The 23,550-nt window shown below is 37.6% G+C and overlaps 1 protein-coding gene across 1 annotated transcript; it reads left to right on the forward strand.

Annotated features, from left to right (window-relative positions):
* Positions 1 to 6,216: 6,216 nt before the first annotated feature.
* On the forward strand, positions 6,217 to 17,700 carry LOC139699046 (UDP-glucosyltransferase 2-like). The gene is made up of 5 exons (XM_071598049.1): positions 6,217 to 6,330; positions 10,918 to 11,766; positions 12,888 to 13,113; positions 14,694 to 14,913; positions 17,397 to 17,700. The coding sequence occupies exons 1-5, from the start codon at positions 6,217 to 6,219 to the stop codon at positions 17,698 to 17,700; spliced, it is 1,713 nt and encodes a 570-aa protein (XP_071454150.1).
* Positions 17,701 to 23,550: the final 5,850 nt, after the last annotated feature.

The following is a 23,550-nucleotide window of genomic DNA, read 5'->3' on the forward strand; positions in this document are numbered from 1 at the left end:
TACCGGCGATAACAGAAATTTGCAGAAGTTGAGCCGGACACGGAGGCAGACAAACGTATAGGTTTAAAAATAGGGTGGGTGAAGAGTTGAAGTTACGGGGGGAAAGTTTAAAAAGGCAAAGGAAGTGGATGGAGGAAATTCTGAAAGATAGTGGTGGTATGTTGAAGACCGTGATACAGGGAATTAGTTGGGTAAGCGTGGTAGAGGGCGGAAGGTGGCAGGTTTTTTAACTAACTATGAAGGCAGGCAGGAGTTATGGAGAAATAAAGAAAAAATAGGGATTTTCACGATGCTTGGAAAAAATGAGTCGTTGAGGACTATCCAAAAACCAAAAGTTCAAATAGATAGAACACCTTGATTGATTTCTAATGGCGCAAATGACTTAGGGTTGCCTACCCTAATATCCTTCAACTACTATCAAATCCAACTGCAAATCTCATTCTGATCGACTGCAATAATCCTAAATCATCAAGAAACGCGTTCTGCATAAACTGCCTGTAGATATTAGTTTTGCATTAAAAACCACGTGTATTCTATGAGGGGTGGGGGGAATTTCGGTGGGGATTTGTAAATATGGCGCTGATTCATATGCAAGTTTGGAGCGTACCTACAAGTTAAACGAATAGCTCACGGCTTAATAGAAATAAAGATGTAGGTGCTACATTATTTCATTTTATTTATTTATTCTGTACCTTTGGTGAGCCACTGCCGTGGGAGTGATTCCCCGTTAACCTTGAGCACGTGTGCTTTTTCGTGACTCACGAGGGTCACCGTCAAGAACAATCTCGGGTGGGGAAGTATTTGTGGCGAGATTTTATGTGGGCGTCAACTGTTCCTCTCCAACCCCTCCTGCCTCTGCCTGCCTCATATAGAGCGCCGATTTCCACGATTCTTATTCCAGTACTGAATTCAGGATACTAAAAACCGTATCATATTAAAGAGTGGGATCATATTCATAAATAAATTTAAAATTGAAACTGAACTGAATTGTTAACTGAATACCTCATAATGATGAACCATCAACAATAGTTTAAGATGAAAACAAACAAGAAGAAAACAAAATATTTAATTTGCGGAAGAGAAAAGTTTAAGTCATATGCTTCGTTGTCAGGAGGGAAATGAGAACAAGTGGAAACATTCACCTAACTCAAAACCACCATGGCATGGTATGGAAGAAACCAATGGATATTGAGTGCAGAATAGCTTCAGCTAAGAAGGCATTTGTAAAGAAAAGAAAGTTTCAAAGCTGACAGAATATATGACTACAAATGAGAGAGAGATATTCTTGAAAACATTCCTGTGGAGTGTGGAATTGCGTGGTTAATAGACATGGACCATATGAAAAGGTGACCAGTGAATTGAAGCCTCTGAAAATGGTGGTTGGAGGAAAATGTGGCGGCCAAATCGATATATGAAGTCTGGAATAAAAAAGTACACAGAAGAACTGAAAACAGGAAAATATCATATGGAACACCTTAAGGAAAAGAAAAACTATATGAATTGGATACAGCTGGAGAGACAAAAACTTAAATAGAAGACCAAAGGACAAATATATTGGCCAGATAAAAAAGAATGTAGGACAGATGAGCTACCAGGGCATGAAATAATTGCATGGGATTGTTGAAGGATGGGCGAATCAAAAAATCTTCGAAATTTAGACTTAGCATAGTGAAGTGATTGATTTTCAGTCCTGAAAGCAGAAATAAGTGTGATAATATTCACTCAAGTATCTCAACAGAACAGTCTCTCTATCGAGAGACTGTTCTGAGTAGCTTATTCAAATGAAGAGAGAAATGAGCTCCGTATCCGTATGATACTTTCAGTTCACACAACTTACACTAGGATTAACCAAAATCGGTATTTTATCGTTAAATAAATTCAGCGGGATTTTTTCTCATCCTACTCGAAGTCACTTGGCCAACCGTCTAAATTATAGAGCTGAAAATTTGCCAAATGAATTAGGACGCCCTCCAACAAGCGCCTTCCGGAAGGTCCACAAGCCTACATCCTAGTTTGTTTTGATGGCCTTAGACGTATCGGTATAGACTCATGGAATTTTGAAGATCCGCATTACAATTTGAAGTTGAGCCCCAAGTCCTGAGTTACAGGAATGAAATAATGGTAAAAAATCGTGTAAGGAATAAATTTCTAAAGAAAAAAACAATAGCTTTACTCACTAGATGCTGCCAAATGAATGGAGAAGGAAATCGATAAAAAAATTGCTGGTGCCATTCTTCGATCTTCCGGAGAGGAATGAGTGACCCATATGCGAAAGGGTAAACTAACAAACAATATTCCTCAGGAGATATCACATGCGAAAGTAATGGAAATGTGTTGTTTTATGAAGAACATCATAGAAAGAAGTATTAATATTGAGGGTTTATTAGGTAATAAATTACTTCCCAAAAACCAATCATTATGCTTTAACATTGAACTTTATGGGCAAAACAATCGTACATCACGTTAGTTGGCGAAATATCATGGTTAGCCACATACTGCAAAAGTTACCGTTGGCCGTATATTATTTTATGGAATGAGAGTAAAAAATTCTTTAAAATTTTAAATTGCACTAAGGGCATAGTAGCAAGACTACACCGTCGGGCATTTAAGCACACAGCACACGCGCTGAATGTAAGACCGAAAAACACACGGGCAACTTCAATTAAGCAATTTAAAAATGTGTGAAAGGTCACCACGGAGAAGATATTGCATTTAAATTGCTGGTTGAAGAACTAGGATATCCTATAATCAGTTGAAGAAAACAACGCCTCTAAAAATATCCCGACAGGGACCCTTTCACAAATGAATTCATGGCACTCCACCGTGAGCAATAGAAATGCGGTGTTAGAGTAAGGTGATGGAAATAAAATGGACTCGTGGCGACAAATGAATAATATTCTTCGAAGAGAACATGAAAACATTAGTCTATTAAGGACAATATCAAAATAAGAAGGGGGAAAAGTATTGGACCCGTCCTCGTACTCGATGATTTACCGAAGACCATATTTGACCATGACCAGATACACATACCATGTCTGTTCATGTACGCAGTAAATTAAAATGATTTCTCCTATTTTCACGTTCACCTGATGATACCAGGTAAGATCAAGCTAAAACAATCTACCCAAATAATTTAGCACGCATGTAATCCCGTATCTCTTGATAAACTTGCATTATACTACAGAATGAAGTGCTGCATATTTTCCTTGAAGAATCCTGTCACGTAGTATGTAAAAAAAACGGCAATTATTTATGTGATGAAAGTTAGAAGACAACAAAGTCAAATGTTTCAAGCCTAGTCGTATTACTCAAAATATGTAGACGTAAAATTCATTTCAGTGTGCACCGGGGCACTGAGATCCTCCGCAATCATTAAAACTACTGCTTTTTATTAGGATGGCCATATGTTTGTTTACATTCACTCGCAATAGAATACGTTAAGTGGACCTGACCGTAACTTAGTGGACAAATTTAATATTAGGATTAAATAATTTTGTACCTATTTCCACACATTTTTTATTTGCCATGAAAACTTTCAATATTAAGGTGTGGATATGATAATTTTTTTAACATTTAAATCTATTGCGTTTAATGAAAAATGTGTGGAAATGGATACAAAGTTATTTATTCATAATATTCGTAATTGAGAATACGACTGACACACCAACGCGAGATTTCATCAATTTCTTACGTGCTTAAATGTCTTTATGATGACAAGTGTACCCATACTACGACAACGGTGTAGTGCATCATGAATTTTTGCCAGAAGGCCAGACAGTAAACAAAGAGTATTATTTGGGCGTTATGAGACGTTTGCGTGAAGCAATTCGCCGAAAGAGACCAGAAATGTGGGCAGAAAACTCGTGGATTTTGCACCATGATAACGCACCGTCGCACAGTGCTATCATTATTCGTAATTTTTTGACGAAAAATGCAACAAATACCATCCAACAGCCACCGAATTCACCTGATTTGGCTCCCTGTGACTTCTTTCTGTTCAATCGAGTTAAAAAACCATTACGGGGAACGCGTTTTAGCAGCCGAGAGGAAGTAATAGAAAAATCGCAGGAAGCACTGATGGACATACCGAAAACCGAATATAAAAAATGTTTCGAGGATTGGATCAAGCGCTGGCATAAGTGTGTTGCAGTCGATGGGGATTACTTTGAAGGGGACAATATAGATTTAGATGAATAAACTTGTATTTTTAATTTTCTGAATAAATTCCGGGAAATTTTTGATCAAGGTAGTATATGAACATAGTGCTCTGAAACCCACCGCAAGGCTGTGTGGAAGAGCATTATTTTTGGATAGCTGTAATTTTAATGGATTATTTCAATGACATGTCCACAAAAGGAAGGGCAGAATCTGCAGACGCAGTCTGGGAGCAAACCCACTTAGACCAATATTCCTAGACCATAAGGAATCGGGTATAGTAGAATTCAATGCCGTTACGATTGGGACTTGGTTGTTCCTTCAGAAAGCGAAGTTGATATTACTCGAGGAACCGGATGTTCTGGATCAAACCGGTAAAGCTGGAAAATATGTTCGGGTCAGAATTTCCTTGAGGTCTTCTGTGGGTGCTCACTGTGAGGCTGATATTTTCTGTCGAAACTAGTGAGAAAAACATTCACTCACTTACATTCAAGTCTCATAAATAATGATTTCTTAGCTTCATGACTATGCAATGTTCATCATATAGGGAAGTAATATGTATTAACTTTTATCCTAATCAAAAGACGTTCCTATTAACCTCTGAAACTGTGGCACGCTCTAATTAGTGGAAATTCAAGATGAATAAATAATTTAGGTCTGTACTTTTCCAATACTTTTATTACTATATACGCGTTGTACTTTAATTTGTTCATATTAATTTTAACCCTATTCCTATTGTTTTCATTACTCCACCCAATTCACGGGGTCTGTAAAATTGAGGTATACCAATTCAATAAAAAACTCATGAATGATTGCGATGCACAATTTTATGTATTCCAATGTCGACGAAGACAATTTCAAAGAACTGCTTTCCCGGGATCCGAATCCGGATTGGACCCGTCCTCGTACTCGATGATTTACCGAAGACCATATTTGACCATGACCAGATACACATACCATGTCTGTTCATGTACGCAGTAAATTAAAATGATTTCTCCTATTTTCACGTTCACCTGATGATACCAGGTAAGATCAAGCTAAAACAATCTACCCAAATAATTTAGCACGCATGTAATCCCGTATCTCTTGATAAACTTGCATTATACTACAGAATGAAGTGCTGCATATTTTCCTTGAAGAATCCTGTCACGTAGTATGTAAAAAAAACGGCAATTATTTATGTGATGAAAGTTAGAAGACAACAAAGTCAAATGTTTCAAGCCTAGTCGTATTACTCAAAATATGTAGACGTAAAATTCATTTCAGTGTGCACCGGGGCACTGAGATCCTCCGCAATCATTAAAACTACTGCTTTTTATTAGGATGGCCATATGTTTGTTTACATTCACTCGCAATAGAATACGTTAAGTGGACCTGACCGTAACTTAGTGGACAAATTTAATATTAGGATTAAATAATTCCGAGAAAGGCGAATCAGCATGATGATGTTAATTTAGAATCATCGACGGTGCCGTGAATCATTCGATGCAGCATGATCAGCAACTCATATGAGATACATATAAACATTAAATGTTTTTCGAAGTGTAAGAGGAACGTCTCCTCGGTACCTTAACCCAGTAAAGAACTCGGCCGGACATCGAGGGATCCGAGTTCGAATCCCGGTCAAGGCGAATGTTTGTTTACACTTTGAAACTGTTGCATTGTCACGCAAACTAGCGGATGACTCCGTTACAAAGTTACTATCGCGGCACTTCCCGCAGTTTATTTGAATTAGCCAAATTAAATTTTTATAGTCAGTTACTTGAGGGGTGATTCAAGATTTTAAGTGTTTTAACTCAAATGATCGCTACGCTTATCTCCAAGGTTCGGTTTACTGACGACTAGAATGTTTGCTGTACGCTTAGAGAACCCAATCCTGGCGGATAATATTATTTTTCACTCGGCCCTCATATAAATACTATATGCTATAACATATTCTAGGTTGCGTATGGGTTCCTGGGACACTTTTTTAAAATCTACAAATATTATACTTAATAAAATGCTATACATTATAGATGTTGTGTGGGGAGGGGGGCGGTTTCTATTCGGGCAAAAGTGTAAATGCCTCAGCCGCCGCCCAATGAGGGTGATTCGGTATCCGGCACGAGCCCCACACCTACCAGTGCCCGACGGAGGCTTCAGGTCACTTGCCAGTCGAAGCCAGGCTGCCGCAAGGTGAGCATCTTCGTGGAGGTGGTCAAGCCCCTAGTCGGCGGTAGTTCAAGTTAACGCGGTGAGTCTTTTCAACATTCTGTATAGCACTCTGGGTATCGAAATTGTAAATTTAAATTTTGTTCGCGAAGCACGCATTTGGCATCCCCCCCCCGTGTCGTAACTCAAAAGCGCTGTGGTGACTAGTGTGGGCCTTGCCTGATCAACCTCTTATGTTCGAATCGAAGCATCTGTTGGTTCAAGTAAAGAGGTTGGGAAATCGAGTGATTATCTCCAGCTGAAATACCTCTAGTAAAAAACTAAATATTTTTCTTTTTAAAAAATTCTATTTATTATGCATATCAGCCTTTCTTTGTTTCCTAAGCTCACGTTATTTTGCATTCCCACCCACTTTTGTGCTTTGATTTTGTAATTTCATTTTCGGTTTGAAGTACATACACGAGCATAAATACTTTTTTTAAAATGTTACCAAGTAACCGTGGGATATATTCTGGTTACAGGACAATTGAAAGTTATATCTGGCGAGAAAAATATCGTAAAATAAAATATGGGATTGGAGGGTATTATGTCCAGGACACAATAAATGAGAATGCAGACTAAAATATTTATATGCTCTATTTAAAAATTTTTCACGTAAAATAAAAATATGGATTCTAATAGGGGTTGAGGCAGTAAAATAAATCACTGTTATTGCCAGTTATGACTTGTTTTAATCGATCCATTTCATCCGCAATTCAATTTTTTTAAATATTCATTTCCTTGGTAATTTTAGTTACTCGGAATTAATTTTTCACCACCTTCACATTTGGTAATAACTAAAAAAATCCCCGACATTTTCTACGTAGTTACGGCCTGAAGAATATGATTCATTCGCAAAAGAGTGACTGAAAGATAAGAATGTTACATTTTAACGCAGAATATCCGATTCGGAATGATTCATTTTTAGAGAGGTAATAATTGACTAACTTGACGCTATTTTTTGGCCAGTAATTGATTTCCCCTTGGCCATTTTATTCGCTAAAATATCCAGAAAAAATGCATCAGAATTTCCTTCAGAAGATATTAAAACAAAAGAAAAATTGGTTACCATCGCAATAAAAAGCACAAAATTACCACGAACAGTCCTCTTCTCTCCCAGATAAACACTCGGCTTTACTCTGAATTTGGCGTAAAATTAGGATCATGCCATATTATCAAAAATACGCAAGTAGCAGAACGAATAAAAATAAATTAATTTAATTATGATTTTGAACTATTATCTGTTCTTCAATTGGTTCTAGGCGTGACAAGAAAATTTTTAACTTGACCGATGCATTGCATAGAAGAATAATTAAAGGAAAATATCAATTCTGAAAGTATTTTTTTCTGGTTACAGCGACTAGTGTTAGAATGACTAAGCCGTGGAAAAATTTCAAAGAACTTCTGTCAATGAGACTAAATGTCTCCTTTTTGGCTGTCGCGGGCATGGTCGAAGTGGAGCCCATGGTATTAATTTTCAGTTTTAAGTCACAGTAGCTCAATGTAGTACCTGAGTACAATTGTTTCATAGCTATGGTCATTAAAAATAAGCCAAAATTACAGATACCTGTTTACGTGTGGATGTTTTGAGATAAATTCAGGAAAGTATAGCAATAGTTACAACCAGCAGATGTGAAGTGCAATCAAAACCTTATTCGATATATAAATACCCCTAATGGCGCAAATATTTGTCATCCAAACGAAATATCATTGTATGCTCTCATTTTTTACTTGAGTTTGCCAATAAAATGAAAATTCCTTGTTATGACGAGATATTGGAAGAGAAAATTCCGTCGTTCGTAATGATAAAACGAGAATTCCTTGTTAAGACGAGATTTTGGAAGAGAAAATTCAAATAAAAGAACTATGAATATAAGAAATAATATTGTACAATCAAATATTTCCCAACTGATGCATTGGAATTGTGTGCACGAGTACCAAACCATTTTTTTCTCATTAATATTATGCCGGTTCTCGCCCGCCCGTTATCACTACATTAAATCACCACGTTGCTATATCTGCTAAGGCAGAAAGAGGTTCCACTCGAGTAAAAGCTTCCTGTGCCACTACTGATAATTCCTCGAATATCACACGTAGACACCGCAAAGTTTTATTCCACAGAAGGCTAGGGGATGTCATCATTTGGACGAGGGAAAAGCAGGGCAGATCACTGAGTTTTGCAGTCCTGCACATAATAATGGCATTGAACAAAATAGCTCCCATAGTTTTCGCATATAGATGAATAGATGTATGACGTGAAAAATTATCTTAATTTAGAGCAAAAGAGTATGGGGAATTTGACAACGGTGGACATATTTTTCTCCTGAATGTATGACTAGTTAGGTATAGGGTGATTTGTCACCCACTGTTTTATCCTTTCGCAGTAGGCAATCTTCTGTCCATCGTGTCAGGGTGAATGAGGTGCAAAATTACACCGCGGAAGCCACTGCCCTCGAGATTTAAAGACAGAACTTTCCATCGACAAATTTTGAATTGCGTGCATCGTTGCCACATTTCTCAATAAATACGATTGTACACCTCCGAAACGGAAATTCATCAAGTGAACGCGACATGTGACAACAATGGGCGCACTTACACTGGAAAAATTATAGACGAGAAAGCTTCACCTGGGTCACAAATGTATATCCGAACTTTTCGTCCGATAGGTATCGAGTGAAACACAGTCACCGTTGCCACCTATCGATTTCTACCTACCGTTTTGTTACACGAGCGCGGGAGAGACTATAATGTGATGAATTAGACGGCAAAACCGTATTTGCTCACGGAATTTAAGGATGGAAACGTTCTGTAACGGAGAACCAGTTCAAAGCGGACAAGAGGAAAGGGAGTGGAACCCCCAAATTCGATGGGCGCGAATTCCTTCCAAACGGAGTTTCCGTTCCGAGGTTGAATTTTTATCCGGCGTGCCGCCCGTCACATGGCGATAGGAACGGGAGGGAGCAGAGGAGAAAAAGCTGAGGGCGAAGGGGGGCGGATGATGTGAACGACCTTCCGAATACCTCCAACCCGTTCTGTCGCCTCCTTAACCGTGGGGGGTGGGCCGATGCGGAGGCGCAGAGATCATTATAAACTTTGATACCGTTTGCATGCCTAGTGCGGAATCGCTCCCCCGGCACGCACCCTAGAAGGGGCTCGCCGAATAATATGAAGATGTAGACGAAAGGCAAAGGATTGTTGGTTTTATTCTGTTGCAAAACCTCTCATTCCCTTCTCTTTGCCGAATTCTACCAGGCATCCTTGCTATCTATTCTAGATAGAAAGGACCCCTGGATTCTATCCATCCACTTCCAGCTGGTTTGACAGTTGAGAATAGAGTTTATCTCTCAATTAACGAAGTATAAATGCTTTAAGTATGGGTGTACTAGTGCTTTTAAATTTAGATATAGCAGTGCATGTAAAGGTGTTGGAAAAACCTATTCCCATCGCATGAATTGTGTAAATTATTCGTAAGTCCACAAATTTTTATTGATACATAATTTTGATGATGCATGCAATGTATTGAATCGCCCCAAATAATACACCCCATGGGTGGCTTTACAGCGTATATTGCCGACGTAGGTGTAGAATCCCAGTAGATAGAGAGGAAAGTTCCCTTACCTGAGTCGACTGCACTTTCCAGGTGACGCAAATTCTAATCCTCGTAAATTCATGTAGCTGGGAGTTTCCAAAAGTATCAGTCGGATTTAAACCAGGGACCTCCGGTCAGAAGCCGGACGCCCTGCCATTCGGTCAACGACGCTCCATTCATGAATCCATTATGGCGCATAAAAATGAATAGAAGTCGTTCTGAAATACAAAAGAAGATTTTGAAATTTAGTACGGGATGTTAATCACATTATTCCAAAATATCTTGCTTGATTAGGTTATTAAAATACACCAGTATTAACTTTAAAACACAGGTTTCTTTAACCAAAGGATAACTGAATATTTCAATGTTAATACCTATTGGTTCCTTTAAATCATTCCACAGACGAGAATGATTTTAGCTGGAAAATCACGAAATATTTGTCTGGCACTTAACACGAGATAATCCATTATTTTCTTTCTCTTGTAAGTTATGTGTTATGGTCATCGATCGGAAAATACATCTCATGGTAGACCTCAAAGATTGTGATGAACTATGAGATGATGATTAGGTGATTAGTATTAAAATTGGTCCATATTTATTACACTAGTGATCTAAATGTGCTGAAATGAATGTCTTACGAATTTGCGAGTAGCATTTTATTGCAATACAGCGGAAAATCCATTTCCCGAAAACGGAAGTCAAATGTTTGACAAATCAAAATAAATTTAAATCCCATTGATAGTTCTTTACGCTTTTACCAAGATTTTCGCTGATGTGTTAATGTTCTGTGTTCGTTTCTACTTACGTGGAGTTAAAGTATTGAATCTTTTCCTTGGTCTTTCCGTTGACCAAAGAGAGAGCGTGGCAAGTGTTTGCAGGCTATTGGGATTCCCTTTTCGACCGCCATGAGTAAATAAAATCAACGGGTCAAGCGAATGCTTTTTAAATAAAAGCTTTGACGGGACGACCTACTCTCATTCTAGGCCATGGAGTACAATGCACCAGCGCACCGCGGCGGTCTCTTGAGCATCCTGACACTGATCATCCTACTCCACGCTGAGGGAATACAACCCGCAAAGATCCTCGGAATGTTCCCCCTGTCGACCAAGAGCCACAACAATGTCTTCGATGCTCTGACCATGGAGTTGGCCGCTCGAGGGCATCAACTGACCGTGGTCACACCCCACCCCATCGAGAATCCCCCGGCAAACGTAACACAGATCGACGTGTCTCGCGCCGTGACCCCCCACTTCGGCACGTTTCGCAAAGTGAGCGTTATCAAAGTGACTGAGGCGTTCGGGCGCATTTTGAACATCACGAGCACGGTCTGTGATGCCGTGCTGTCCCTTCCGGAGATGAGGAAACTGATGGACCCCGAAGAATCCGGCTTGCGGTTCGACCTAATGCTCATCAGCCACTTCTTCTCCGAGTGCTTCTACCCGTACGCACACATCTACAACGTGCCGGTGGTAGCCGTCTCGCCGGTTGGGTACTTCCCCTACACGGCCGGGATAGCCGGGAACGTAGCCCCTCCATCCTTCGTCCCGAATACGTACCTGTCCCTATCGAACAGGATGAATTTCGCTGAGAGGACAGTCAATTTCGTGAGTCTCCTGGCCATCAACCTATATACGCAGTTCTTCATGTACCCAAGATACGAGAAGATCGCAAGGGAACACTTCGGGGACGTACCGAATGTGTCCCAGCTTCATCGCCGGACCAGTCTGATCCTCCTCAACAATGACTTTACCTACAATTACCCTCGCCCTCTGACTCCGAACATTATTGAAGTGGGCGGGCTCCACATCAAGTCTCCAAGTCCGTTGCCAAAGGTAATTAATTTAAAATATAATGATTCATTGCTCTATCAGATCCTTCAACGCAAAACTCTCTCTCTACTTCCTTTGCAGTCTCATTTTCTGTCGCCATCGAATATTTCCCATAATCTCATCGAAATTTTTCGCTGCCATCAACTTATTTAATCTCATTTCTTCATTTTTCTCCATCTATATTCATTCTTCTTATCCCTAGCTTCTTCATCCTCTATCATGCTATTTAATGTGGCCAATATAAGCTTCTTATAAAAGGTTAAATGCAATCTAGATCTTCTAAATAAAATAAGGGTAGCTTTTTTCTATGGATTTACATGTTAAGGTGTTGTGCTATTAACAGGAGTTTTGGAATCCAGTGATTCTCATCAATTACTGCTGTTGCAATAGATGTGGTCGTGAATTATGCAAGGGAATGAGGAGTCATCTGTCAAAGATGGAGTCAAATTTTCATTTATTTTAATTTCATTCATGACGTCTGACTTATTGACACAGTGGATGGTCCTGGTAATTGTTTCACTGTCAAAAACTTAAATGTCCCTTGCATGTGTTAAATTATTCACCCTTGCTTACTCTCCTTTTGTTTACAATTGGTCATATTTACTTGGCATGAAGAATAAGAATATATGACTTTGATGCTGAGACTTGGTATGTGGCATTCTTTAGGTATTGATCAGGGTGGAATCGCCACAATCTCTAGGATAGGCTCAGTGTCCAGTCAATTTGAAGTATACTTATTGCAGTTATAATCACAAAGATCACAAATTTGCTATCATCAACTTCCTGTTTGGTATTCATTTCATTCTGCTATGGCCAATTATATCAAATTAATTCTGAGCAGTTGAACTCAACATATAGTCTTCATTGCTAATTTATTCACACTTTATTTTATTTCTTTCAAAAGTCTCAATCTTAAGTTCTCTCTCCAATATTCAAACATCCCTTTTTTCATAAAACTATTCATCTCTCTGTGCCTTTACATTTCTGTGATAGTTTTAATTTTTTTAGTACTACCCATGATCAAGACTTGTTACACCTGTTCTCATTAATGCCATCCCAGCATAGTGGTTTAACCCAATCTTTCCAATTTTCCAAAATAACCCGGCTTGGAATCTTTTTGACAGGATCTACAAAGATTCATGGATGAAGCAAAGGAAGGGGTGATATATTTCAGCATGGGGGCGACCTTGAAGAGTGTCAACTTTCCCCCAGAAGTCTTGGACACCCTCATGAGTGTGTTTTCAGAGCTGAGACAGCGAGTGGTCATGAAGTGGGAAGGAGAGAAACCACTTCGGGGGCAGCCTCCCAACGTGAGACTGGAGAATTGGCTGCCGCAATCCAATCTTCTGGGTAACTTGCATATTTTGACCTCACTTCTTCACAACTGTTGTAGTCTGTGTATTATGCTCATACCTGATTATCAGTAGTGTAACAGTAGGTTTAAGATGGACCCAAAGGTCTAAGCACCACTACATTTCTATGCCCTTTCTAACAAAACACTACAAGTAACTACCATAATACCCCTATTTACAGCAAAACTTTTTTCAACCACGCATATTTTCTACCTCTCTTCAATCAATCCAAACTGCTAAGATTCCCACCATTATTCTGTCGCAATTTTCAGCAGTCCATTTTCTTACAAAATCTCCTGCATTTCTCTGCAAAATCTTTTCCAAATTTCCTGGCCTTCTCCTAAATTCAAATCAAAGTACAGACATTCTTATTAAGAAGGTGATAAATCTTATATACTGGTTAAAAGATGTTGACATTAAGCACTAAATTGATTACCTGAGGGAATGGAATAGTCCATGTGACTATTGTGAATGGCAGATGTTCCGTTGCCTGTTATTTATCTAGGCACTTTTCCCATCACTGTGCATTTAATGGCATACTGTAACTCTGCAGTTATTCCATTTCCTCCCACAACATCCCAATGGAAACAATGCTATGCATGTGCCTCTCTATGCCCATTGTGATAATCAGTCCACTAGTGGGGAGTGTTGAATTTAAGATCTAATGAAATACTTCCTTTCTCACCATAAACCAATCTGCAATGAGCAAGCCAGATAATATTCTCCCCAACCACCTAACATATTTAAATCCAGTCCACTCGATTTAAAACAAACATCAATATCAAGGAGCTAGACAAATAAGGAAAACATCAAGATTAACTGAAGAAAATACTCCTAGTTCACTTCTTAAATTTAGTTGTGCTCATCTTAACTGTTTGCATTTCCAGAGAAGTCTCATTTCTAAGGAATAAGTGCATCTCTGTATTTGAAGTGAAATTGCATGCAATTGTTCCTTGCATTCTAGAGGCCAATCCCTTTCAGTTTCCCATCATTGGCTCTACACATAACTCTGTTGCAATAAACCAACAATGTATGTTACTAGACATATTTATTACAATGCAGAATATCTCCTGAATCTCCAAACAATATAGTAGCATTGCAAATATTTTATTTATTGGAGAAAGGAAAGTTTTCCATATATGTATCCTGTAAGGTCAGTATTAAATGGGGTCTAAGTCTAAGCTGGAAGTACATGAGAAGTGAACCATATTAATATAACACCACTACCAAGTGCATAAAAGTAACCCTTACCAATTACTATACATTTATTAGTACTATATATTCTGCTCAGAATCAGTTATTCACACATTTGATCCTCCCTCCCCATCTGTGCCCATTTCTCCCTTCAAATTTTCAAGTATCATTGGTTGATATTCAGGAAATCATGAGATCAAGTTTTACTATTCATGAAAAGGGACACTTGATTAGTAATTCATAATATGCAATAAAATGAAAAAATACACCAACTTTCATGTGATTACTGTCATGATTTAGAGGATTTTACAGTATATCAGTATTAATCCAATGAGTTTGAGTGAACTTGTGAATAACAGTATTTATTCTCTTTGATCTTTTCAGCTCATCCAAACATGAAGCTATTCATTAGTCATGGTGGGTTATTCAGCTTTCAAGAATCAGTTGTGAGGGGTGTACCTTTGATTGGAATCCCATTTTTTGGGGACCAAGAGTTGAATGTGCAGAAAATAATGAATTTGGGTGTTGGACTTCATTTACCGTACAAAGAATTGACCAAAGATAATCTTCTGAAAGCCATCAGGAAAATTCTTGGAGATGCAAGGTAAGCAAAAAATATAAAATTAAGGTACAATTACAAATCTCACACATTTTTCCTTTTTTATATCCTTGAATATTATTTAAATTAATTACCATATCTGAATAAATACCACACATCAGTTATTTCGTGATTTACCATTCAAGGAATCAACATGAATTTTTCATACCAATCAATGAATCTTGACATCGGCTTAAAACAAAACTATCTGGTACTGGGGATATTTTATCACAACATAAAGATAAAATTTTACCAGGTATTGGCTTTTTAACCTGCTTTTCATCTCTGAATGAATTAAAGCCCCAGAATTAAATTCGCGTCCTTTTTTAAGAACATATGAACTTGCTATAGCTGAAAGATGCAGAGGTATTCAGAAGTGTAACTCAAAAAAATACTATCACCTATGCTTATGCAGTTTTACTTCTATATGAACTACCTGAATAGCTCTAATTGGATTTTAGAATTCCACTGTTGGTAGCATTCTTTTTTTTTCTTTATATTGAGGAACGTAAGGGTTTTGAAATGCAGTAAAAACTGTTTGAGTTACAGCACAGAATACCAAAAACTTTGAGTTTTAATAGCAATAGATTACACAAAAATCAATTTTTTAATTGCTGAAAAAACTATGAGCACTATAAGTTTATTAAATACATTTGGACAAACTATGATTGCTCATAGTGGGGACCATTACAAGCAACTTTTGAAGTGCACTGTCCAGACTTAGTTTTTTTTTATTTAATAGCTCTGCCAATTATTGACTTCACTGAGGAGTTAGATGAGTGCCTTGTGTATCAACTACAAAAAATAACACCAACCTAAAACAATCAGTATAAAAAATCACAGCCTACAAAAGTGAAGATCGCCTAACACAGAAGATATAATTCATTATATTTTTCCCTGGGTTTGAGCATGCATTTGATGAACTATTCTATCACAAACAATTTAATGTATATATAATTACATACAAACATAGGTATATATTCTGCTTGCTAATATTGCTCCCAGTATTTCCTTATAGTATCTTTCCCTCTTTGGGAAAGATGAAGAAAGCTCCAATCCCTCTCTGTTTAACAAAATATTGTATACTAAACCATGCAGTGCATTCAGGGGAAGCTTTTAGTCATAGCTTGTTCTGCACAAGGGAAAGCCATATTGGAGAGAATGAATGACAAACATTCTTATTCCACTGCAATGAATATGATTTATATCTGTCACCAACTCATAACTTTAGGGAGTGAGTATGTACTTGGCTCAATAGATATTATAGCAGAAACTATTGGATATTGTCTTCAATACAAAAAATCTCAAGGTCATCCCTGCTACAACATTTCAAAGTTTATAAAAACCCCACTCCGGTGATTGGGAAAAATATCACTAAATTCTGACTTCCACCCAAGATTTATCTTGGGTACCAGGACATAGTTTTCATAAAAGATCTGTTCATTGCAGTGCTACTGAAGTTTGTCATAGTTTGTAAAAATGGTTCACTTGAGTCATTTATTTTGACTCACCTATATAATGTATTACATTCTCCATTGAATCAAGTCTTAACTATGAATTTTTGAGGAAAATAACACATAGGAATCCATTGCTTTGTGTTAGGAAATGGAATATCATAACTTTGTAAAATTAAAAAAACCGTACATAATTATGATTCAAAATATGTAGATATAATAAATGGCACAAGATATTCTAGCTTGTAAGCTTGTATATTGTTGCAGTAATCATGGTTTCAAATTAAAGTACTCATATCTTAAAAAAATGGAACTAAGCTAAAGGAATCCTATCCAACCAGTATTACCTGAAATTTCAATATCTAATTTGAGCAATTAAGTTAGATTCCAAAGAAACTGCGGGAGATACCGCAACAGTAACTTTTAACGGAGTCATCCGCTAATGTGCATTTCAATGCAACAATTTCAGAGCATATAAATCATTCGCCTTGACTGGGACTCGAACCCAGATCCCTCAATATCCGGTCGAGTGCTTTAGCCACTTAAGCTACCGAGGCGTCCTCTTAAACTCTGAAATTTTGGGGCTTTTAAAGGAACTAGATGTTATGACGAAATACCGTACATACAATGTCACATGCATTCGTAGTCGTGCGCGAGGCGCCACTGTCCACGAGGTTAAAGCCAACTTTAAACACTTATGGTGTTTTCCCTTTGACAAATTCCAAAGAAACTGCGGGAGATGCCGCAACAGTAACTTTTAACGGAGTCATCCGCTAATGTGCATTTCAATGCAACAATTACGCAATTTCAACGCCTCGGTAGCTTAAGTGGCTAAAGCACTCGACCGGATATTGAGGGATCTGGGTTCGAGTACCAGTCAAGGCGAATGATTTTTACGCTCTGAAATTGTTGCATTGGAATTAAGTTAGATATCATCAGGAAATTTATAGATTTTAAACAATTCTAAAAAATAATGCTATGTTAAGGAAAATTATCAGTGATACTTTATTTAAGCAATGCTAATTTTTGTTTCAGCTTCCAAAATAAAATGAAAAGGCTTTCTAATCAGGCAATGGACCAGCTGGAACATCCTCTTCAAAGGGCTGCTTTTTGGACTGAATACATCATACGTCACAAAGGAGCAAAACATATACAGCCAGCATCTCAGGATCTAGGATGGTTACAGCTATACTCAGTTGATGTCATTTCAATACTTTTTTCTTTACCAATTTCTATGCTCATATCTTTCTGCTATTTAGGATGCAAATGTTGTTGCGGGAGAAAGCGCAGCAGTAAGAAAATTTCTTGGAAGGCTAAAACCAAAGTTAAAAAGAATTAAGGAATAAAAAAGTATTAACAAAATGTCAGCACCAGAGTTTTCATTTCATTTATTCATAGTGAAAATTTGTTTCTCCAGTAATGAATGAAATTAAGAGATTGAAATCTGTCTAGCAGAAGCATGATAACTTCTTACGGCAAGAGTAATAATCTTAGTTAATGTAACCTCATTGACCAGGCAATGTGGCCTCTTATAACAGAATTTATGCCACCGGTGAAATATCACTTTGAAAAATCTTTTATTAAATATTGATGTATATGGTTCTATGTAATAATATTCCGGATGATCTATTTTCAAAATGCCATGAATAGTTTGAGTAGTAGTAGTAGTATTGAGGGGAGGCAACCGACAGCTGAGGTCATTTGCGCCATAGGGGATGGACAAGAAAGGATGAAGGGTGGAGAGAAATCTGGCGTCGGCATATCCTACTCTTTACGAAAAACGCCAAGGGGTCCGCAGCTTAACGTCCCATCCGACAGACTGCGTACTCACTCAAAGTGCCCTCCACAAAGCACCTCAAGTAGGGATCAAGATACCACTGAAAAATATTCAGCACCACCAAGATTTGAACCCGAGCCAGTACAATAGCCACCTAGCCACCGCATCATCTTGATCCCCTGTAGAAGTCTGTCTTCCTAAGTATGTCCTAATGAAATGGGGATGCCTATCTTGTATCCTGTCATTTGCAATAATCTCTCATGACTGTGATAAAAGGAAAATGCAACAATCAGTAATGGTTGGCTTTTATACAGAAATTATGCAAACTTTACATTAAGTTACAGTAATATTATTATACACCTGTCTATTTATAGGAACACTTAAAGGAAGCTAGGCATAAAATTCAGTGATGTCCTAGTACTCATCTTGCCTGTTACTATATATGTACAATTCATTACACAGTTCCCAAAAACTACCCATTAACTGTCCGGGGTGAAGGAGAGCAGAGAATAGTGTTTTAATTATAAATGAGCTGTAGTTTCATTGTCATCATATATATTTTTTTGAAATATTTCGATATTTAGGGCTGGAATTGACTTCATTCAATCTCTCCTGGCACTTGAAATTTATTGTCATAACTTGTTACTTATTGGAATAGAAATGGAACAAATTCGTTTAAATCTCAATCAAGGACAGAGACTTGCTGGTCACAATACTCATTATAACCAGAAATCATTATAATCTTGAAAAAGTCAGAGGAAAAGGTCAGATTAAGTTGAAATTACTTAAGTGTGGCGCAAAATATCATTTGTTACCGATCATTCAAAGGTTAAATTCCAATGAATTTCTCATATATGGACCGTTCAATATTTCTAATAGTGGTATACAATGTTACACCTACTTCAATTTTGTCTTCTATAAACTTTTGAAAATTTTTATGAATTTAATTACAATGAGAATATTGATTATAATTATCCAAAAAAACTCTTTCTGTAATTGACCGCACATACTTCCGTTTCGGGGTAAAAAAATAACGCAAACATCATTCTCGTCCATTGAATTAGGCAACTGCGCGAGCTAAAGGGTATCATCGAAGTCAGCCCGACCACGGATTCAGATTTGACCAGGGACTTCTGGCACGATAGCCAACGACAAACATCTCAACTAATCTCAAAACTCAAAGAAACATCGTTCTCACCCAAATCTCCCGATTCCTATAATGTATTCTCTATTTACACATAAAACTCCTAACTTTAGAAAAACGGCTCTTTCCCGCATTAATTTTCAAATCGAATAATGATTTCTGACATTATAGTAAAGAGATCGGACACACATGGAAATCTGACTACCCGATCCATCGTCTCATGCTATCATTCTTCGCGTAACAAAAATGCTAAATTTACTGGATCCCGCGTTCGTGGGTCTTCTTCCAGTTGACAGTCGTGATACCGTACCATACAGATGATATGAAATAATGTAATATATTTATATACGTTCATGTTAGGCTGATTTAATATAAGACATACAATACTTCCATTTCAAACGGCAATGCGATTTTCATATTTTCCAGTTACCCAAAATTATTTCATTTTAAATTACCTAACAGTCAAAATACACGTAACGACTCCTGTTCAAACGTTAAAAAACTATTTTTTCATGAGCATAAACCATTGTAAAAAATGGAAATCGATTCCTTTACATTCAAATACCTTACTTCATTGCCTACATCAATACTTATTCAAAATAACAAAGACAGGGAAAAATACGGTGAGTTCACAGAAGAAGGGTGAAATGGGTGCATTTTACAAGTAGGTAAATAAACTGTCTGATTATTAGAAGGAAAAATCTGGGCACGCCATCAAAGATACTATAAGGAGATTGATTGATTGATTGACCCAGGAAATATTCAAGAGATATAGGATCAATGGTAAAGAATTAAGCCCAGTAAGTTTAGGAAATCGAAGAGAATATAAAGTCGATGAGGATGGCTTGGGTCCAGATACGAGTATATGTGATGGCGAGATGGGGCATTAAAATAATTGAAATCGAGCAAGACTGGGAATAGATAATATCTCAGGAGAACTAATGAAGAATTGAAGAAAACCGAAAAGGAAGAGTTTTTGTAGGTTGATTCGTATCATATCAAAGAAAGTCATTTAGCCCGAAGACGGGCCCGATAAATATTTACAACAATGCCAAAAAAGAGAAAAGACATTCATATGTGTGAACCATAAGGCCATGAGTTGGATTTTGCACAGAGCTAAGATATTGATTAGAATCATCAAGAAAAAAATGGAGAAGTGTACAAATGAACATTTAGTGGATGATCATCTCGTATTCGTAAAGGGAAGAGCTAGACGTGAGGCCATAGCAGTAATAAAGTCAATAGTAGATAAACATGCAGAATAAAATTAGGATGTACTTGTATTTTACGTGAATTTTGAAAAAGTGTTTGAGAGAGTAAATAGGGTAGAAATAAAGAATGTATAACAGGAGATATGATTAGAGTAGACTGGAGGGTTAAGAGACATACTACGGGGCATGTGCGCATGGAGGATAGAGAGGCTGGCTATAAGGGGAGTTTTAGGCAGGCAGGTAAAGTAAGGCTGTAGGTACTTTTCGAAATATGAACGGAGGAAATTGCGAAAGAATCTCGGAAAGAGTTGGATATAGGAATTAAAGTTGGTATGAAATCACTTAAATCAGTTTGGTTGTGGGTCATCAATCTTCGTTTAGCCAGTAACCCAAAGGATTACAATCACTGCTGGGCACATAACAAAAATCAGAGTGATAGCCAATGTGAAAAAAACAAAATTCGTGAGTTTTTCGAGAACTAGGAAGACAAATGTAAACTCGGTAAGTGCATTAGTTTTGGACAAAGATGGCCAACTTTGTGGATACATAAAAATAAGAATGGCGTCAAAAATAATTAGGGAGTAGGGAGCGGGGTAGGGAGCTCATGGAAAGGACATTGATTATGAATGCCAAGATTAATGAACACTTTGAATAAAGCGTATTTTGTACGGGGCGGAAACTTGATCGATGATACAAGAGGATAATTTATGGTTGGAGGATGTAAAAAAGTGGGCGAGGAGAAGAATGGAAAAATAAAATGGAGGGGAAATGAAAATAGAGGAGTAAAACTATTCGATGTGATAGGAGATTTCAGAATGTTGTACTATGGTAATTATTGTAAACAAACAAAGAAGTTACTCTGTTCAATTAAGTATATCTTCTATGTTTGGTAATGATGTGCATTTTAACATTATTTTTCTTATGCAAAATGATAATTAATCATCAATATTGAAATCCTAAAATTGGTTCCCTGAAGCCCTCCATTCCTCTCTGTCCTGTGTTCGTTCCCTCTTCTCCTGATAGCTTCTCTACATGCTTCTTAATCGGTCATATTTACTTTTATCTTGGTCTTACTCGCTGAATCTTTCCTTCTTTTATGTTTTTGGCTAATCTATTATGTCTCATGGTGTGTCCAACCCATCTATTTCTTCTTTTTCGTATAGTTCTCCTCTATTTCGTTGAGTATGAGGTTTGATAAATCATTAAACTACAATAACTATACACATGTAAGCTTCACTACTTAAACTTATTTTAAAATTTGCAATTAACGGATAGAACTGAGCCAAATAATTTTAGGGAGATACTTAGGTTTTTAAATGAAGTCAGTGATTCTTATTTAGATTAGCTAAATAGTAGTGCTGCAGAAGATGGTGTACCTCCATTGTTCTTGCATCAACATTATCATTTTGCTGGTTGATTATGACTACTCGCCAACGTTAAAAAAATATGTACGTACTTGTGCGAGTAAATATGGATTAGGTATCTTGATCAATTAGCTGGAAACGTAAGGGTAGTTGAAAACACCTCAAGTGGAGATATGCGAGGCCATGCTATAAGGAATTAGAGAAAGTAGACTGAGATATGCCCACCATTGCTAATCAGGGTATTGTTAGTATTTGGTTGGCAATATAAATTATAATTGCATATAAATACTGTGTGTCAGTTTAAATGGGCCAAAATAAGTAGTGATAGCATTTAATTATGTAATTACTTCTTCTTGCATTCAAATGAATGATATGCTTAATTCAAATATTGTTTCTAATATAACTAAAAATTGATTCTGAATACGTATTTACCTTTTAAAAAATGAACATGAATAAATACTTATCTCTTAAGCAGGGTTTCGTACCGCAAGAAAGTTGGTACACGGCAGCCAGTACTAAGGGCAAGGGCAATAATTCTACGCACCGACACAAACCCATAGAATTAATATAGCCTCCGCCGGCCGGATAAAAAAAAATGCGGACGGTAGTTTAATCTGACTCCAGATAGAATCATTCCCGAAAACGGTGATTCAGACATTCCGCACGGTTCATTTGACACTGGAAAGGAAGTGGATGAGAACTGCGAAACATTCACTAGGGCCATTAACACCATGAATATTCAAGGGACCTGGATAATGCGGAAAATACAAGAGGAGTTGTGATACCCAGAGTTGCCTAGTACAAAGCGTAATAAGCGACAGGCGAAGTGTAATTATAACAGTTAGAACCTTCCTCCTGATAGGCAAAAGAGCGAAAATTTGAACTGTGCAGGTGATCCAAATATAAGAGGGTCGGCTCATAACCCAAAAGTTTTATTAAATACGGGAAACGAGGGGGGTATCTTAGCGAGGGAATGCATTGAAATAGACAGCCAGGCGTCCAGCCCAAAGAAGAATCGTCACAAATGAAGCGATGAGTTCCCAGATATTTTATTAATTTGCTGAAGCATGGCAACGACTTTAACTTACTCGTCATGGAGTACTGTATTTCACGTACAATCGGTGCGCGATAAATTCTGTTAAGCGTGATTTCCAAACGGAAATGAAGATTGATGTTTCTTTTCCGCAGGTTTGGTCAACCACCGACCAACGGTTTAAATACTAGAACGTCGTCCTAAATGTATTTTGAACAAAATTCTCTCTCCCTCTCGCGGTTAAAAAGGAGGAAATGCAGGACGTGAGAGTATTCGCGTGGCCTGTGGCCCTTTTTGGATCGGATACACGGTTCACTGAAAAGGAAGATCAGGGAAGAAAATACCGAAAATTTCGAAAACCGATAGTGAAGGCGGATGCTGAGGGAAGGTATGGTTGAAAAATAGGCATGAAAAAGTAGAAATGGCAACATTAACCAGAGCATGGAAAAGAAGAAGCATTTACAATGGGTCACCTTGGAAGATAATTCATTTTTTTATTAACATAATCGCAGCGAAGTATCTGCGGGGAAGAACAATGGACTAAATCATAGGCGGGCATCGAAAGAAGCAAGAAAGTTTAGGTAAATAGACATAGGATGAGTTGGATGGGTAAGAATCTTGCTATAGTCAACATATAATTAATACGTGTATTCATAGCCC

Source organism: Hetaerina americana, unplaced genomic scaffold (genome assembly GCF_022747635.1).
Source record: "Hetaerina americana unplaced genomic scaffold, ioHetAmer1.1.p SCAF_9, whole genome shotgun sequence".
NCBI lineage: Eukaryota > Metazoa > Arthropoda > Insecta > Odonata > Calopterygidae > Hetaerina > Hetaerina americana.